Here is a 17,303-nt window from a genome sequence, read left to right as displayed (position 1 = left end):
GTATTTCAGTGACACCTGGACTCCAAGTGGATTTACCGCGGGAGGTTAAACTGTGCCTCAAGGCCGCCACGACGCTCTGCTCGCTGTGATAATCAACGAGACTGGAACGGAGTCCGAGCCCCACCACTGAGATGACATTCAGTGATACTGGGAACAAACTTCCCCTCGGCGCTGCCCTTCTTGAGGACTGGCCGTCCTAATAGCAGAAGACAGTGCTGGGCAGGGGAGTAATGATTTTAGCTTTAAACTGAATTAACTATTGATTGAGCAGCAGCCCACTGTGTGGACGTGCTGTTCTGTATACTTGCTTTTCCAAACGTAGCCCTCCGCACATATGGGGAAATACATCCATATATGTCAGCTCAGCACTGTATTGGCGGTAGCCTGCTGGGCGTGAATGGGCCCTGTGAGGGCTACAGAAGCAGCTGCACAATGTTTATGCTGAATGAGCTTGTTGATGAGCACAGATTTTGGAGATGAAATCTGGCAGTGTATCCCGCTAGGACCCCCCCCCCTCCCCCCCCCACTCCATTTACAAGGGTTGCTGTTTTATTTGGAACATGTTCTTAAATCCGCGGTTCCACCAAGGTATCTGTTAAATCCTGCAGTTTGTTGGCGAGATTTCAATAGCTGCGTTTGCTATGTAAATAGTGTGACATCAAAGCATACAAGCGCCTACCAAATCATACTATTTCTTTTCTAATACACAGGGATTTTTATTTCTTTATGAGTGAAACCCCATTCATATATGTTTGGCTATTCACAATTGAATCTATTCATAATACATTGTGTTGTATGTTTGGTATTATTTATTATAACTTAGTATTTAAAAAATTGCTGTGAGCAGTTTGATTACTTGTGTAATTAGTAATTTTTGTAATTATTTTTTATTCCATGGACACAATATTAATCAGAACACCATGTTTAGACTAGGACAGCATCGAATTAACTTGTCCTTTTAAATTAGTTCCTGTTGACATAAAGAATACGTATTTTTATGTTTTCCAAGACATCTTCTGACCATACGAACATTGAATTATTTTTTTTTTTGTATCATCTTCATTTGGTACAGTGGAACTCCTTTGGTTTTGACCTTTTTCTACTGTGTGTGGAAATCACAGCACTATTTGGGGTATATGGCTTAATACATTTGGAAAAAGACGTGTATGTGAACACACAAATCATAGGCTTTTAATATTTCTAATATTGCTATATTTTGACGGGTAAAAATAAATATAACAGAAGTTTATACCTTTACTTAAGAAACTGAAAGAAATAACGCAGTGTGAGTGTGTTTTAAACTGCCATTTCTATACCGCCGACCATATTAGCATACGTGTCATGTTCCAGAGGGCTTGGCTCGACTGTAAAATCGCTTGTCAGCTGTTTATGAGATGGTGAAACCAAGCGGCTTGAATTAGTTTAGTGGGCTCCAATTAGCTAAACTCTTACGACTTTATGATTGTACCCTTTACAAACCGCTAAAGTCAATATAAACGTTTTGAAGAAGCCCTCTCATATGTTTTTCTCAGATTTTTATAATAGCGCGTACACCGTTGACAAGGCGACGTTTGACGTTCAGATAATATTAACGCATGCAGACATCGATGGTCCTCAGCCATGGATCTCGGCATTCGCCGCTCATGTTTACTGATGTGTGGTTACTCCATCATCATTGAGGGTGAGGTGGGGTCGTATCAGTGCAATATTGTGTTCACCTCAAAGGTTGAAATAATTTTGTGCGGGATAATAGCTGTAAAAAGTGTTATTTCCCACTGGACTTCATTTCTTTCACACAAATATGCCTGCGCTGGGATTTAAAGAAGAGGTGAGAAAAGGGGAGAAAACATCTCGAAAGTGACACAGACAAAAGAAAATATACCTGAATTCATGCAGCGTATGTGATCATATTGAGCTCAGCATCTTTGTAGAGCTCTTAATGTGCTCTTATTGAAGAAATATGCTCTTTGTGCTCAGAGGAAAATAAACACTGTGGCGTTTTCTTTATGCTTCTAAATTTCATCAACTGCACCAAACAGCCACTGTTTTCTATTAAAACTGTAATGCATTTTTGTTGAATGCACCTAAGGTTATTACTTCTTGACATTTCAGCCGAATGAGTTTAAGAAGTGGCAATGTAAAATAAATCGACTTTTTTCTTTTACTCGGAAGCCAAAAGAGATGTATGTGGTAGAACAAAAACCAGGAAGAAGCGAGGCTGTGTTATTTTATCTTTTAACTACGTTGCGTTGTGATTGTAAATTCTACAGTATTTCTTGACTTTTGGTTTTTTTTTTAATTCGGGTGAATGTTTTCATGCAACCATTTTCATGTTCCGCTCCATTTCAACGTCCCCGTTGTTAGATTAAGCACAAAGAGAAGCACTATTGAAACCTTGACTTTTTAACACCACCGTAAAGCATCGACCTAGTTATCGGCACATGCGTACTCTGCTGTTTGTTAAGAAAGAATCATCTTGCTTATGAATTCATTGCTTGGCCTGCTGTATGTGCATTATCAATAAGATAAGGCTCGATCTTTGACGTAGGCACGATTAGCAAATTTTAGGACAGTGGTCAGGCTCTTTAGTAAATATTTTTTTCAAGCGGGGATGGCGTTTTGTTGTTATGCTTTGAGAAAATCAGTATAAAATACGTAGCCCGTGCAGTTGATTACGGTGACACTGAAAAAGGAAGTGGAAGCAATAAAAAAGTACTTCAGATAGAACATAATGCGTTCCATTCTACATACATACAGACGCACATTCAGTCGTCCCATCATTTTTAATTACAGAGCCTTCATTGTCTGCGTTGACCCATTTTACCGTCAGCTCCGCAGCCTTTCCAATCACACTTAATTTCATCTGGCATTGGGCTCCAAGAACACCAAGCACCTCCTCCTCCTCTTTCAAAAAAAAAAAAAAAAAAAAAATTGGGAAGAACAATCTCAATCTACTGAGGCCTTTCGGTCTCTTCTACGCTGTGACATGAAACAGCTTTTAGCGGAGAAGATTGATACAGGTGGCAGGGGATGTTTTCTCAACATGTTCACCAAGGAGATTAGTAAGCACCTTTAAAGGGCCACTTTGAAAGTCAATAAAAACACAGTGCCCTACGGGAGCGTCACACCGCTAATTATCACTTTGACGATTCTGATCGATGATTTCGTGCTTTTGCCGTACAACTCGACCGTACCAGTCTGTTGATGTTTGTGTTTATGACACATGGCTTACTGATGTATAAAGTCTTGCGTGCTCATGAAGTTGTCATCCGCATTAACCGGTCATGTATGACATTACCGGTAATTGTGTTGACGATGGACACCACATGAATGTGTGCATGGACCTGGCATCTACTTGGAGCAGTGTCGTTTTCTTCCTCTGATTTGTTTTTGTTTTTATACATAATATTTATTCCATCTTCGCATTTTACACAGAAATCCACAAAGGCAGGCTGTTGCTGCAATTGTGCGTTTTCACACAGCAACACTTTCCTGCAATAAATATTAACTATCACATGTATCATCACTGGCATTGTGGAATTCTCGTGATAAATATTCAGGGATTCACTTCATCCCTTCATTATATCTTCATACAAAAGCATACGGTCGAAAAGTGACAGCTTTTACTAGTCGATGTTTTTATTTTGTGTCTTTCATACGGAACAACAACATTGAAAAAAGTGGCGACATGCTCGGCTTCAAAGGGATTGTGAAACTGTCTCTAATACTACTTTAGAAAATTGCCCGCTTCCCTTCAAACAAATATGATAAGTGTATCCCATTGGCCGGGTTAACGTGGAGTTCTGTATTCCAATCAGAACTAAACCGAATGACCAATCGAAATGACGATGCTTCATATAAACATCTCAGTTGGAACGAAAAGGCATGTCATTTCATTCAATGGTATATTTCTTTTTCCAACCAACTCAATCAAAAGTCGCAGATGTAACGCCCACATTCGGCGAGCGCTTTCGCACTTTCAGCGAATGCTTTATGGTTATGAAGCATCGTAAGAATACTAAGAAGAACCATATCTATTGACCCCGATCCACAGATGTCAACCCGCATTAGTCGGTGTATTTTTTAGTGACATCGATTTTAGTCAAGCTACATCCAGTCCGAGCATGTTCCCTGTTGACGTAAATGCATCACGACGTCGTTGTAAATGCCCATTAAAATGGTGGCGTGTCTTACGATAGATTTTCTGTGTACGAAGAACTTCTTTAATAGTGGTTGTTACTTGGTTTTATCAATATGTTGCATTAATAAAAGCATTATAAACACTCAGAACCTGTGTATTAATAGATGCATGAACTCCATGTTTAGTGTGGCGAATGCTTGATACCTTCCTCAGAAGGCAGCAAATCACAGATTTGAGTTTATCTGCCCCCTTTTCTGAGATTTTTACTGTATACGGAACAGAAATAAGGCGGAAAAATGCTGGCTTCTGCGGGTCGTGTGAAAGGGGCTTCCTGGTACTGACTTTAAGGAAAATTGCAGGCTCTGATCCCGCCTGCCATCTCATTTCACTGACATTCATACAGAACAGCAAAACAGCAGGTGGAAAATACTTTGGCAGGCAGTATGAAAGCAGCTTTAGAAAGTGTAAAACAGGTTGAGTATATATAATATAGTGTGGTTGTCTTATATTTTCTTATCGTATGCCGCATTATGTTTTAAACAATACCTAACTATAATTTCATGGTTTTGTGGATTTGAGAGTGAGATGTGCTGTGTGATTATCGCCCAAATGTATTTTAGCAAGAAGAAAGCCAGGTTTTGTCAGAAACTGTGTTGAGTCGTCATTCTCACAAAAAATCCGCAATCGTTTATTTATTCTTTCCCACTCTGTCTTTTTGGAGCAGCAAACTTCATTGATTAGTTCAAGAAGAGCCATACGGTATGGAGTCATACCGTGCAGGACTTCAGAATCAGGGTCGTAGTTCTGCTAATTGTACAAGCGTAATTTGCCAGCATTTTTTGCAATGTTCTTTTCCGTTCAAGTTTGTAGCGTGATGGAGACTTCTGATTGTAATGCTAAAATATAACATTTTTAGATCTTTTTTCTTGTCTATATCAGTTTGAAGCAGCACAGGAAAAACTTTTTTTTTTTTCTCAAAGTGTGAAAGGGGTGTAAAAATTTCAGTAAGTGGAAAATTGCAAAATTGACTGTGTGGACAGTTAGCAAAATTAGACCGATGTTCCTCCACTCTGAAGAGAAAAGTACATCTCTGGTATTCCAATCACACTTTTCAAGATAAGTTCATCTTTTGGGTTAATCGGCAGCTCGGTAATTCCGACGCACGCCACTCCCGATTCAGTCGGGCAGGACACGTTTGAGGTGTGATGGCACCAGAGGCTGCGAACCACCTGCTCCGACAAGCACTTCTCGTTGATGCGGAACACTGTTAACATAGCCCCCCACCCACCCACTCACCCACCCCTCACTCTCCCTCTCCCTCCAGGGCACAGACTAATTAATGGATACCGTTCCTAGTTGATTAGCCCAAGTCCTTTCGGTAATTACATTCGCATACTAACCGCTCGGAATAAAAGGACATGGGAAAGACGAGCACAAAAGGCTGGAAAATATATGAATGCACTTCATGCGTTTGCTCTCATCTTAATTTGTTTCCGCCATTGTTTCGCCCTAGCACAGATAAGACATTGTTTTATTTCTTCTTCTTCTTCTCATTAACTGGAGTTCCTGGTGATTTTTTTAAAGACACGCATACAAAGGCCCGATGAAACAAATGTAAGAGGTTTAAGGGAAATTCTTAAACCACCCCCCCCCAACCCAAAGCACATCTCGCATGGGTCGGGCCTACTCAACACAGAAGTGCATTGTGCCGCTTGACCCAGCTGCCAGCCCATAATTCTTCATTCTATGTCCTATTGTTCCGACCTTTCACCACGCTTGTGTCCCCAAAGAAAGGAAGTGGCTGCCACTTTTCCAGCGAGCTATGCATGGGTCAGGAAGGGGGTTGCAGAGGTTGCGAAAACATTCGATTTCTTTGCAAGTGTTTGGTTTTAGTAGCTTCAACACATATGTGCATTTACTGCCGCCATGACTTTAAAGCGGGAGTTCCCAAAGTTTGTTTTTTCAAGGCAGTAGTTCTCAATCTTTTTTTTAATGATGTAACGCCTCTGAATTTTTTTTCTGCCAAATAAGCCCTGATGAAATTGCAGCAGCATTCTTAAGTGTATTGGATTTAGAAAGTCCAGAAGATTATTTGTGTTACTAGGGATGGGCAATAAATTCATTAGATTAATCAGTCATTTAAAAAATTGAAGATTTGAAAATTAGCTATATCATGAAAAAAAAAAAATCGCAAGATTCCTGGATGAGTTGTCAAAAGACATGTTTACAATAGCCATCAGTATTCATGATTTTGCTTTGGATATATTCCACATTATTATTTTTTTATGTCAGACCTTTAAAGAATTGCTTTTTGACTTTATTTCTTCCATTAAAATTGATTAATATTGGAACGGTCCAGAATGATTGAAGAACATCTAGATTTTATTTTTTCGCCATATCGCTCAGCCCTTCGTGTACGATCGTCTGTTTATTTTATGGCTCGTCTGCTGAAAAATGTCAAATGAATGACGACAATGTGCATTCGTATGAAAACTAACTAAATAAATGCTTATGTTACGCAAAGGACACTTAAACACAGTTTATTAACAACTTGCTTCATGTTCCAATCTATTCATTCTTAATTAGAAAAAAGTTCCTGTCACGGCATTAGAAACATCAATTACATTTGCAAATACATCCATAGACCCATTTCAAATCTCTTGTACCCCCTAAGGTACCTTCACGTACCCCCAGGGGGACATGTACCCCCGTTTTATGCTTTATGGGAAGGGTGAAATGGTGGGCCATTAAAAATAATTACACTTTTACCAACCGATATCATCTGTGGTAAAGGGGTGGCATGACTTTATTGTTTTCTGACTTTTTTTTTTTTTTTTGAGGGTGCAAAAGGGAGGGTGGTGTGCCAACGGTTGAAGGGGGTGGGTGGCTTGTGGGAGACTCTTATACCAACAGCTATGACTGCCAACACTCACATTAACTCGCTCTGATTACCCTGTGTCGCACGCCCCCCGATACGGATAACGCACTCGACCTCCCGCGGTATCACTACTCGCCCACAGGTTATGTGAAGTTAATAAGCCGCTAGTGCATCTTGATACTTGTCTTTGTCATGCAAACACGTTTAATTGTGATCCCTGAAAGCGCTGAATAGGCAGCACGGCATCTCATTACTTTCCAATTTGAATCAACCGGGGCCTCCCCGGATGACACAATCATCGGGGGCCAAAGTGGCAATGTTAAAAGCAGGTTAAGGCCTCTGTGTTAACATGGGGCAATGTGTGTGATTTTTTTTTTATTTTGGTGACATCTGTCCACCCTGAGAAAAGCAACAAGTTGATGGTATTTTTGTGTGTGTGTTTGTTTCCCCCTTCCAGTTCCAGAACAACAACTATATGAACATGTCAGAAGCCAACGGCGCCCTGCTGACTGCTAATGACGTGAGTATACGTGACTGAGCAATTACTTTGATCTGATAGGCTTGATCGTAATCGGCCTGATCGTTATCGGACGATATTTGCCGTTTCGTGCAAAACCTGTGATGTAATGTCACAATTTGCAGAGCGATCAATGATGTCATTGATGTGTTCTGCAAATTATACTGTATTTATGAATGTTTTGAGAATTTTTATTTGCACTCGTATGCCATATTTCCCCACACAGTGTACCATATTATTAGGAGCAACCTCAATTATGGGATCTATTTCTGTATTTAACCTATACATAGGGTGCACCATATTAAAAGGCACACGCTCAGACATGGTCAACAACGAAAGTAAATGGATGTAATATTCTATGAATGGTTTACCGCTGCTAGCGTACGGCACATATTACGTATTGTTCTCTGCTTGGTATATTGCTACTAGCATATGTACTAGATGTGTTCCTTATCTTCCTTATTGATTTCATAATTCAACACCAGTTTTTTTTTTTTTTCTAATTAAGAGCGAATAGATTGGAACATGAAGCAATTTTTGTTAATTTACCGAATTTCCCCACCATATGGCACTGTCTCGCTTATGGAGTCTGTTTTTGTAGTTTAGTCATACATGAGGCGCACCATGCTCAAGCATATGGTCGGAAACAAAAAAGATGATACAGTACGTGAAAAGTATGTTAAGTTCTCGGAATAGTTTGTTTGGCCTAGCATACATGCTGCACGTAGTACATAATGTTCTCTGATCAGTTTTCTGATGCTAGCGTATGTATTGTGTGTGTTTTTCCCTTTATGTCCCTGGTTCAAAGGGAAATGATCCAACAGTCAAGTGGCAGGTTTAACAAAGTCCCACAACATTTTGACAGATTTTGGGACTCTGTATTGTATTGGAAATACCATAAATACATTCGAGAAACAAATTTTCCCCCCAAAAGATGGCATCATTTAAAAGGAAGACCTATTGTGATTTAACTTTTATTTTTGCTTGAAAAGATCATGAAATTAGGGTAAATATTCTGTTCTTCTAATTCATAATTTCTACTTTCTGATCGTAAAACTGCTCCAAGTGAATGTCCAAGACTGGTATTGGCTGCCACGAGTACCAATACCTTGAAAAAAGGCACAATATCATCTCTAAAATAGACATATTTTGTCATCATCACTTTTTTTTTTCTTTTTTGCCATCACCAGTATCTTATTGTGATGGTCTTTAAAAAAAAAAAAGTCACTTGAAGGAAGAGAAAGCCCACCATCTGGAACTAGCATAACTCAAGAGATTTGATGACGGTTCTTCAACCTCAATTTTGTGTGTGGCTTTCTAAGCTTAATTTTTCCTCATGATCATATTTCGACTATTTGGAATTTCATTCCTTTTGGTTGTGTGATGAAGTGTCCATAAAATTGAAAAATTGTGTTTTTTAAACAAGAAGAAAAAGGAACATAGCTTTCCTTCCTTGGTAATCCTTCAGTATCATTTCCATTCACTTCATTCTTTTCATTGGCCCCATCCCATGAATAATAGAGCTCTTTTTCATTTCTTTGTGCCTCATAATTCACCACTTCTAAGCATCAATTCCAATACAATAAGCCCAATACGCCATGAAGTCCTCTCTACTTTTCATATGGATGAATTCCCGTTACTCCATTCCGCTCGGTTATTTTTATTGCCTGAGACATTTCTGCCTCGTCTTTGGTCCCGAGACCCAGAGACAACACAGGTAGCTTCGTGCTGGCGTCTCGCATTTTCGACTGCTGACGTCCAAGGAGCTGACGTTGATATGATGTGACTGCGCTCAGTTAGAGCTCTGATATACTGGAAATGTGACAATGTACATGCTTGCTTTACTTATCAAAGACATATTGAAGAAGCCGAAAAAAGGCTCTGCAGTTCTTCCCGCTGGCATAAAAACAGAAAGTGTGTTTTGTTCTGAGGCCTCCTTTTCACAGAGATTTGGCTTTTTTCCCCCATTTCCGCTCTACAAACTTCCTGTAATTTTGTCCTGAATATACATTTTGTGATGGTGGCTTATTTGCTGTAATACTAGAGGAGCCCCACACTTTGTGTTTTAACATAGTTAGCCAACAAAGATTATTTTGATTCTCGCTTTCTTCCGCGTTTCCAAGTTGATGGTAAGTCCAAAACTGGAACACTGCCAGGCAGTCTTTGCCCCCTCGTAGAGCTATCAACAATATCCGATTAATCAACAAGTAATTGATTATCAATTTATTCGACAATTATTTCAATAATCAAGTAATTGATTGAGAGCTGTTATTTAACCTGGAATTGTCCAAATCTTCTGTTTTCAGCTTTTCAGCAGTAAACCAAATACAGTAGTTGGTTAAATGTGGTTAAAAAAAACGTTTTGCAGTTCACTTTAATGCAAAATGGAGTTTTATCTGATTATGTTGATCAATAGATGAATGAATCAACAGAATAATCGATTCCAAAAATATCAAATATCGGCTGCTTTTTTTCTTGCTTTGATACACCCTTGTATGGTGTAAAGATGCTGACCTAACTTGCTTGCCTTTAATCACATTCCACACACATGGCAGTTTTAGACCCAGCATTTTTACATTTTTCTTTTTTTTTTTCCTTTGCTACTAAACGTGACTTTGCTTCCCCAAAAAAGCGGGGAAATTGGATCTTTTTTATGGCCAAATTTGCAGGCTATCTGTGTAAAACAGACCGAAGACACCCAAAACGTTACACTGCCCATGATAGCCATTTTTCTTGCTGTTTCCACTGTAGCTGTTTTCATAGTACACGAATAGTCACGGAATGGGCAGAAAAAGTCAACCCAGCAATTTTCTGAGCTGGGTTCTACAGACCTGTGCGGAAGCTAATAATTGAAAACCTGGACCAAGGTGTGAACTTAAATATATGACAATCACGTCTCCTGCCATCCATTGTTGAAAACAATTGTCCCTGGGCTGCAATTTTTTCACATAACTCTGGGTGTATAATCATCCGCCACAGAAAAATGTACAGTTTCTATCCCTTGTCTAAAACAGGGAGAGGCCATAGTTGCGAGCTGCCAGTCGGCCACTTCAGGAAAAGGAGGTGGGATGGGCTACTAGGGGGAGTTTGGTAAATGGGGGTTGCTCCTTGAGTTATAGAAAGAAAAAGAAAAAACAGCCAAACTCATTTGCACTTTATCAAAAGGAACAACTGTTTCCAGTGTTTGTGCACAGATGGTACTGCACTTTACTAAGGAGGACAGAGAGAGAGAGAGAGAGCGATAAAGAGATAGAGGACAAGAAGCATGAAGGCTTCATTTGTCAGGCTTCTCCAAAGCACTCTTAGGTTCAATGTACATGTAAAAGTAGGAATTTGCCAATTTGGGATGCTATATTTCTGCTGGCATTCAACAAGTGTTTTTGTTTGCACAACTGCTGAGTGAGAAAATGTGTTTATTTCCTCTGTATGGTCATTCGCAGTGGATGTTAAAAAGTTTCGTTTAAAAAAATTGAGAAGAAAAAGAAATGAGAAATTACCGCTATGCTCATTTTTTCCATTTACTATACGTCAGCATTTTCTGTAAGTTACACTGAAGACCTGCGTCAGGATGGAAATAGGGCTGTGCGATATGGCCAAAAAGAAAATCTTGATTTTCTCCCGTCTTTACTATGCTTTCCATTTTAATTGAAGTAATAAACCAACAAATGTTTATTTAAATGCTTTTAAAATAATAAATCCTGTGGGGGGGAAAAAAAAAGACAATGTTAACGCAGTGATTTTTAAATCGACTTTACCGAAAAACATTCATAGCTTGTGCATAACGTTCTTAAATGTCACAATTAACTAATTCAATCCCAAATATGTATTTTTTACGTGTATTTCATGAGTTGAGGCATTTGATCCCTGGTATTTTGGTTGGCTGATACGTAGCTAGGACATTTTTTTTTTTCTTTCAAGTTTAGGGTAAAAAAGTGTCAGATGGATTCAGTTAAGTAGTATATATTGGAAACATGTCTTGTAAACCACTCATTCAGCATTCCGCAACTTTTGCCAAATATCGATTTCACGATTGAACTCATTTTAGGCTCTACAATTTTTAAAATGACAAATTAATCGTTTTAATTTGATTTATTGCCCAGCCCTATCTGGACACCTTCCAGGTTTTGGGGTAGTGCCAGTTGACCAAAACGTGCACTGTGGGCACGTCATCGTGATGAAAGAATCCCACATATCAAATGATGTTACTAGGTTGACCCGCATTGGCTGTGTACTACTTCTCGGATCGGCGAGTTCAGTTTACTGTGTTATTTACCAAGTGTCTTCGAATCCGGTACAAACCAATAAATTTAATCACTTATAAAAGACTGTTTAAGTGCTGCTGTTAGCAAGAGTTTTCAAATGGTTCCATTCCTTAAGCATATATACACTAAGATCTACGATTGTTTTTTTCCCTCCTGATGGAAAATTGGCGGTGTTTATTTGAGGTACAGCTAATAAAGCTTTCCATCCTAACGTGATAGGTTGCCAATGAAGTGCCTATATTTAGAGCGATTTCGTCTCCACTGTGGCGTTTTGATGGCCGGTGTATCATTTACCTGATGCACTTAGAGGATGAGATAAGATGACCCGGTTGCGCCCGCTAAAGCATACATCCTCGTCGGTAAAAAGCTCTGACTGCCTCCCTCGGAGTAAAAGATACAGTCCAGTAAGATTGTCTTCCACTCAGATGTATCGCTTTACTTAGCCAATCACATTAGAGACATCTAATGAACTATAAATATGTAGAAATGGACTACAAATTTGAAATGATGTTGATTAGGGCTTTCGGTGGCTGATGTTGTCATTTGAGCAGTTGCACTCTGGACGTCTGGTGATTTGAAACTGGATCCTTAATCCTGCCTGCCATTGATTCGCGGGCCGGCTACATTCAGTAATTACATGCTGCTGCCTTCAACATGTCTTGGTTATTGCATCTGTGAATCACATTAGTACAGTTATTGAAGGGCTGGGGAGTACTGCCTGAAAAGCTTTTTGTTCTCTCCCCCTGAAAGAGCTGCCTGATGGCACTCAGATAAAAAACAAAACAAGCCTCGCAGGAGACAATCCGCCGATAACAATTCAACCTTCTGGTTTTTACATTTGTTTCTGTAAGCATTGTTGTAATCTTCTTATTGCTTTTCAAACAATGTGCATTATATGTGGACCAATCATATTTTGTTCACAGTGAGGTCAGTTAGGTTTAAAGAAAACGGTAAACAATTTCTAAAGCTGATAGTGTACAAGGTCAAAACATGGGAATAAATCCTGCACCAAACAAAACCGTGTGCTCTCGCGAGGTGTAACCCATGCACTCGACTTCAAAAGTATTAGAACATTTAGTTCCTTCATTTTCGCCGTCACTAAAAAACATTTCCGTTTCAAAGGATGAATACGAGGCGTGCCGCTATCCAAATCAATCACCAGACCTGAACCCAAAAGAGCATGCGGTTTATCTGCTAAATAGGAGATCAAAGGGACTAACACCCATTACAAACAAGCAAATGATTTGCAACTAAATTAATCAAGTTTAATAGTCTGTCTGCTCCAGTGCTGCTTATTTCATATGTCCATTATTGCAATGATAAACAAAATGTTGTTTTTAGACTCGAAAAAATATGTCAATTTTCACCAGCCATTCTGGTTGATTACATCTTTAATCAATTGTCATTGCGTAACATAATCAAGAAACATTTATTTAAAATGTATTCGATTGAATAAAGTATCCCATAGAAACTATTTAGACAACAAAAACGATAAATAATTTACACTGATTTTAATTCAGTTGAAATGTAAATTTTGTATTCATCGTTTGTGCATAACTTTTTTCTATTTTCTTTAGACGTTTTTGTATATGTACACTTTTAGAAACAATATTGCGCACTGTTTGGTGAATGAGGGCCCCTAAGTATCCTTTTCTGTCCTCAAGCCCAAGAATGCCCATGCTAGGCACATCTCATGCACTGTAATGACTGCCAATGCGGTCCACTCATCAACATGAACATGCACTTCCATTTCATGCCAGAAGTTGTTTTGGCACGTGGCTCAGCTGAGCTTTCCAGAATGGTTTGAATGCATAAACACAACGGCGTTGAAAAGAAATTTGACTGTGCGTTTCTTAATCTTCCATCACAGCTTCCTCTAAGCCACTCCTGGTGTGGAATTATCTTGGCTTTACTGGAAATGACTCACGGCTATGTTAGCAACACCGTGACACCTTGCAACAACCGCTACCATCTGACACCCCCAACCCACACACTCCAAAGCAGGTCTTTCCTCATGGACAGGAGACATATCTCAACCCATCCCCTTTTTCCAAATGAGATCTGACCGCACTGAAGGCCTCTGGTGCATATGTTAATTTGTATCATTATTAACATGCAGAGGAGATGGCCCAGCAATGATACCGGTGCCTGTTTCCATCACTGCATGTCATTAACTTCCTTGTTGTTCATTAAAAATTAAACCAGCAATGATAGATGAGTGGGAGTCTAGTCCCCTTTTAGATGGGCTAACCATGGCAACGTTCTTCCTGTTTGTTGGGCTCCAAGTTCTGGATCTGCTCAAAAAAGGCATTGAAAAACAGTAAGTGCAGCGGTAGTTGAGGGTCGATTCTGGTTGTAAAGTACTTTAATGCTGCTGTACAAACTAATTTTTATTCGCCCGGCGCTGTTTGCCACCTTGAAACACTATGTCGGACGGGACTATCGAAAATCTAAAAAAAAAAAAAAAAACCTGACTAACAGCAGCTGCAGTAACATATTTTGTTAAAACCACACCATCGGGAAATTAGCAAGACAAGATAGTATTGAGTTAAGACCAATAGTTTTGGAGTTCAAGACCAAGACTAGACCAAGATCGCAATACTGTATACCAAAGAAAATCATTCCCAAAAAAGAACAAACAAACACATTTGTGGCTTCCCTTCTACAGTATATATTAAAAAAATCTTTCACTGGTCACTGCATTAGTCATAGTTGGCCTTGAGGTCTTGAGACCAAGACTGATCTCCACAACAACATTAACTTCTACTAACAAAGAGCCTGATTGTGAACTTTATTTTATTATTAGTTATTTTTCTCATCTTAAAAGAGATGAGTCTATGTCATCATTTGGCAAACAGGCATTTACACACCTCATATTGTGCTAGTGGTTATCAAGATTTTTATTCAATATGTTTTTCAGCTAAATACCTACCCTAACCGAGGAAAACCATTTAAGGATTAAAAAAAAAGAGACTCTAAACAAAGTAATGTGCCATCCTGCCTGATTTATTAAAATATGTAACATCATTTCAGTTATAGCCCTAAATGTATTTTATTTAGCAATTCTTGAAGCTAGATCATGAAACATGATTGGGTTTTTTTCTGGCTTGTCGGCTTAGGCCTTACTAACTTTGCATTACTAATGATAATGTGAATCAGTATAAAACTTAAGATGAGGTCACATCACGTTTTGCAAAGTATTCACTACACCACATATATTCCAATTAATTTTCTCTTATTTTGACCAGAAAAATGTCCTTGCCATGGCATTAAAAAAATATTTAATTAGATTTCCTGATACCTAAAGAAAGCATGTTAAGATCTCTCTTTCTGAAGTGCCTTCACGTACCCCCAGGGCGTACGTAACCTCATTTGAGAACACTAAGACCTACGCTAGACCTGTTTGTTGAAATACAAAAAAACTTCCATAAACCGGCTTAATACTACTACTGTATTACCATTAAGCTTTATGCCCAAAGCTTCGTCTTCCGCTCGTTTTTTCTCACTTTGCTGTCAGAGTAACTCTAAATTGCTACATTACATAATACAGATGAGACCAGGACCACAAGGTCTCTACGCCAGCATGCAGCTTGACCCAACTCAGCAGGGGAAGTCAAAAAAGATGAATGGAGACGGCGAAGATGGAAGATCTCTGGAGCTTTCCCCCCTGCTTGACTTGTGGCAGTTTAGTTTATTAACTTTTGGACACGTTTTTATATTTTCATTGGCATTTTGGCATCACTGGGACTTTTCGAGTGGACTAAGGCTCATGACAGCGGAGAGCCTCATCGTGAGCAGTTCTTACTGAAAGTGCTTGTAATCAGGCTGACAGCGCTGGCATTTTGACAAATTGGACCTTAGCTCCCTGTGAACTGAAGGTGAACTAGTGTTGTTTTCTGGATGAAAATTGTATTAACTGTTTCTGTCCCTGTGTGGTTATTGGTTACTGGTGCTGATTTAGATGTCTTTAGTGACAATACAGTTAGTGACATACAAAACCATGACAATATTTTGTCAACGATAAACGTAATTTCATGCTTTTAGCAGACACGCAACCATCATAACAGAGTGTCTTGCGAAAACACACTTATGGTACAATTTCTTTTAGGGATAGGCATGAATTAAAAATAGCTACCCTTAAACAAAGCAAATGAGTAAGATATCAAACATTTCAAGTTAAAAAATATTCCGTATTTGGGTTAAACAGCTCAACCGATCTAATTTAATCTTCATACTGCCTACTTTGTTACTTCTTCAGTTGGATAACTAGTTGCAAGTGAATCAATTGCACCTCTGCTGGTTGAAGCCGAGTACTGCAGTTTTTCTTTTGTTCCTCAAGATCAGGAATCCAAAGAACTGGAAATTTTGTATTAATACAATTCACTATATCATCACAATATTTTGTCCCACATCTGAGGCTCCATTGGTACCTTTCTGCTCTTTATGCCAGAAATTATGTCTCTAAATTTTCAGGGTTTTAATTCTGGCAAAATGCTGCAAGGTTGTGATCGCGTCATCTCAGTTCTTTAAAAATCAAAGTGTTTGAAGGAGACCTTCATGATTATGATAAATGCCTTATTTTGGCTTCCAATTATAGTCATGTCAAGTGATCCCAATTCCATCAATTTGCAAACATGATACATGTGTTAAAATAAGTTTGAGCTTCTCAATCCATCGTTATTTTGAAGAATCACCTTTGACACCACGCTCATGCGGTTATTGTGAGCTGATGAATATTACCTCCATTCCGTAATGCAACATCGCACATAAAAACAAGACCTAAGTGTGTGAACATTCCCATCTCGGAGAAGGCGCGTAAGCAAATTAAGCGTGTCGGAAAGCTTTAATTCCAAAGGCAGAAGGATTAGGCTGTTTGATGAGCAGATTTAAGGGTGCAAGCGAGGGGAACAAAAAAGAAATACTCCTGGCCGAGTGTAATCATCTTTGAAAATGTTTTTAAAAAGCCAGCTAGTCTGTGACGTGTATTTTCAGAGTGCTTCACCCCAACATCTTGCATCCTGAAGATTAAGTGCTTTTATCGAATATCCTCTCGCTCTCTTGTGACTGCCACTTGATTTTTTTTTTTTTTTAACTTTAGACATACTTTTGACAGATATATCTTTGGGAAATACTATATTTTAGTGCACTTAGAATACAAGTGTATGACATCTCTGAAAAGCTCAAACAGCTTGAGTCAGATATACTAATGTTTTCTTTCCCCAACTTCCTTGTAGACCTTTCACACACCCAGTCTCGGGGACGAGGAGTTTGAGATTCCTCCCATCACACCTCCGCCGGAAATGGAGTCTGGACTGGGCTTCTCTGATGGGGACTCTCCTTTCCACGCTTTGCCGGAGCCTCCGGCCCAGCACAGGAGCTCACTGATCCCTCAGTTCCCCCCTCAGAGTTTGGATCTGCCCTCCATCACAATCTCGCGCAACATGATGGACCAGGAAGGGATGGCCATCAGCAACGGACAACAGGCGGTGAGTGTAACGGTCTTTC

The 17,303-nt window shown here is 39.3% G+C and overlaps 1 protein-coding gene across 2 annotated transcripts in view; it reads left to right on the top strand.

Annotated features, from left to right (window-relative positions):
• Positions 1 to 17,303, top strand: part of tox3 (TOX high mobility group box family member 3) — a 55,586-nt gene that overhangs the window by 23,882 nt on the left and 14,401 nt on the right. For both annotated transcript variants that reach the window (XM_088414018.1, XM_088414017.1), the window contains 2 exons: positions 7,477 to 7,539; positions 17,033 to 17,284. In XM_088414018.1, coding sequence (XP_088270144.1) covers positions 7,477 to 7,539; positions 17,033 to 17,284 — 315 coding nt within the window. The remainder of the gene's footprint in view (positions 1 to 7,476; positions 7,540 to 17,032; positions 17,285 to 17,303) is intronic.

This window comes from Hippichthys cyanospilos, chromosome 4, assembly GCF_059441005.1.
Source record: "Hippichthys cyanospilos isolate Australia breed blue-spotted pipefish chromosome 4, RoL_Hcya_1.0, whole genome shotgun sequence".
Lineage (NCBI taxonomy): Eukaryota > Metazoa > Chordata > Actinopteri > Syngnathiformes > Syngnathidae > Hippichthys > Hippichthys cyanospilos.
The sequence above is the reverse complement of the archived record's forward strand: the minus strand, read 5'-3'. Positions and strand labels throughout refer to the sequence as shown.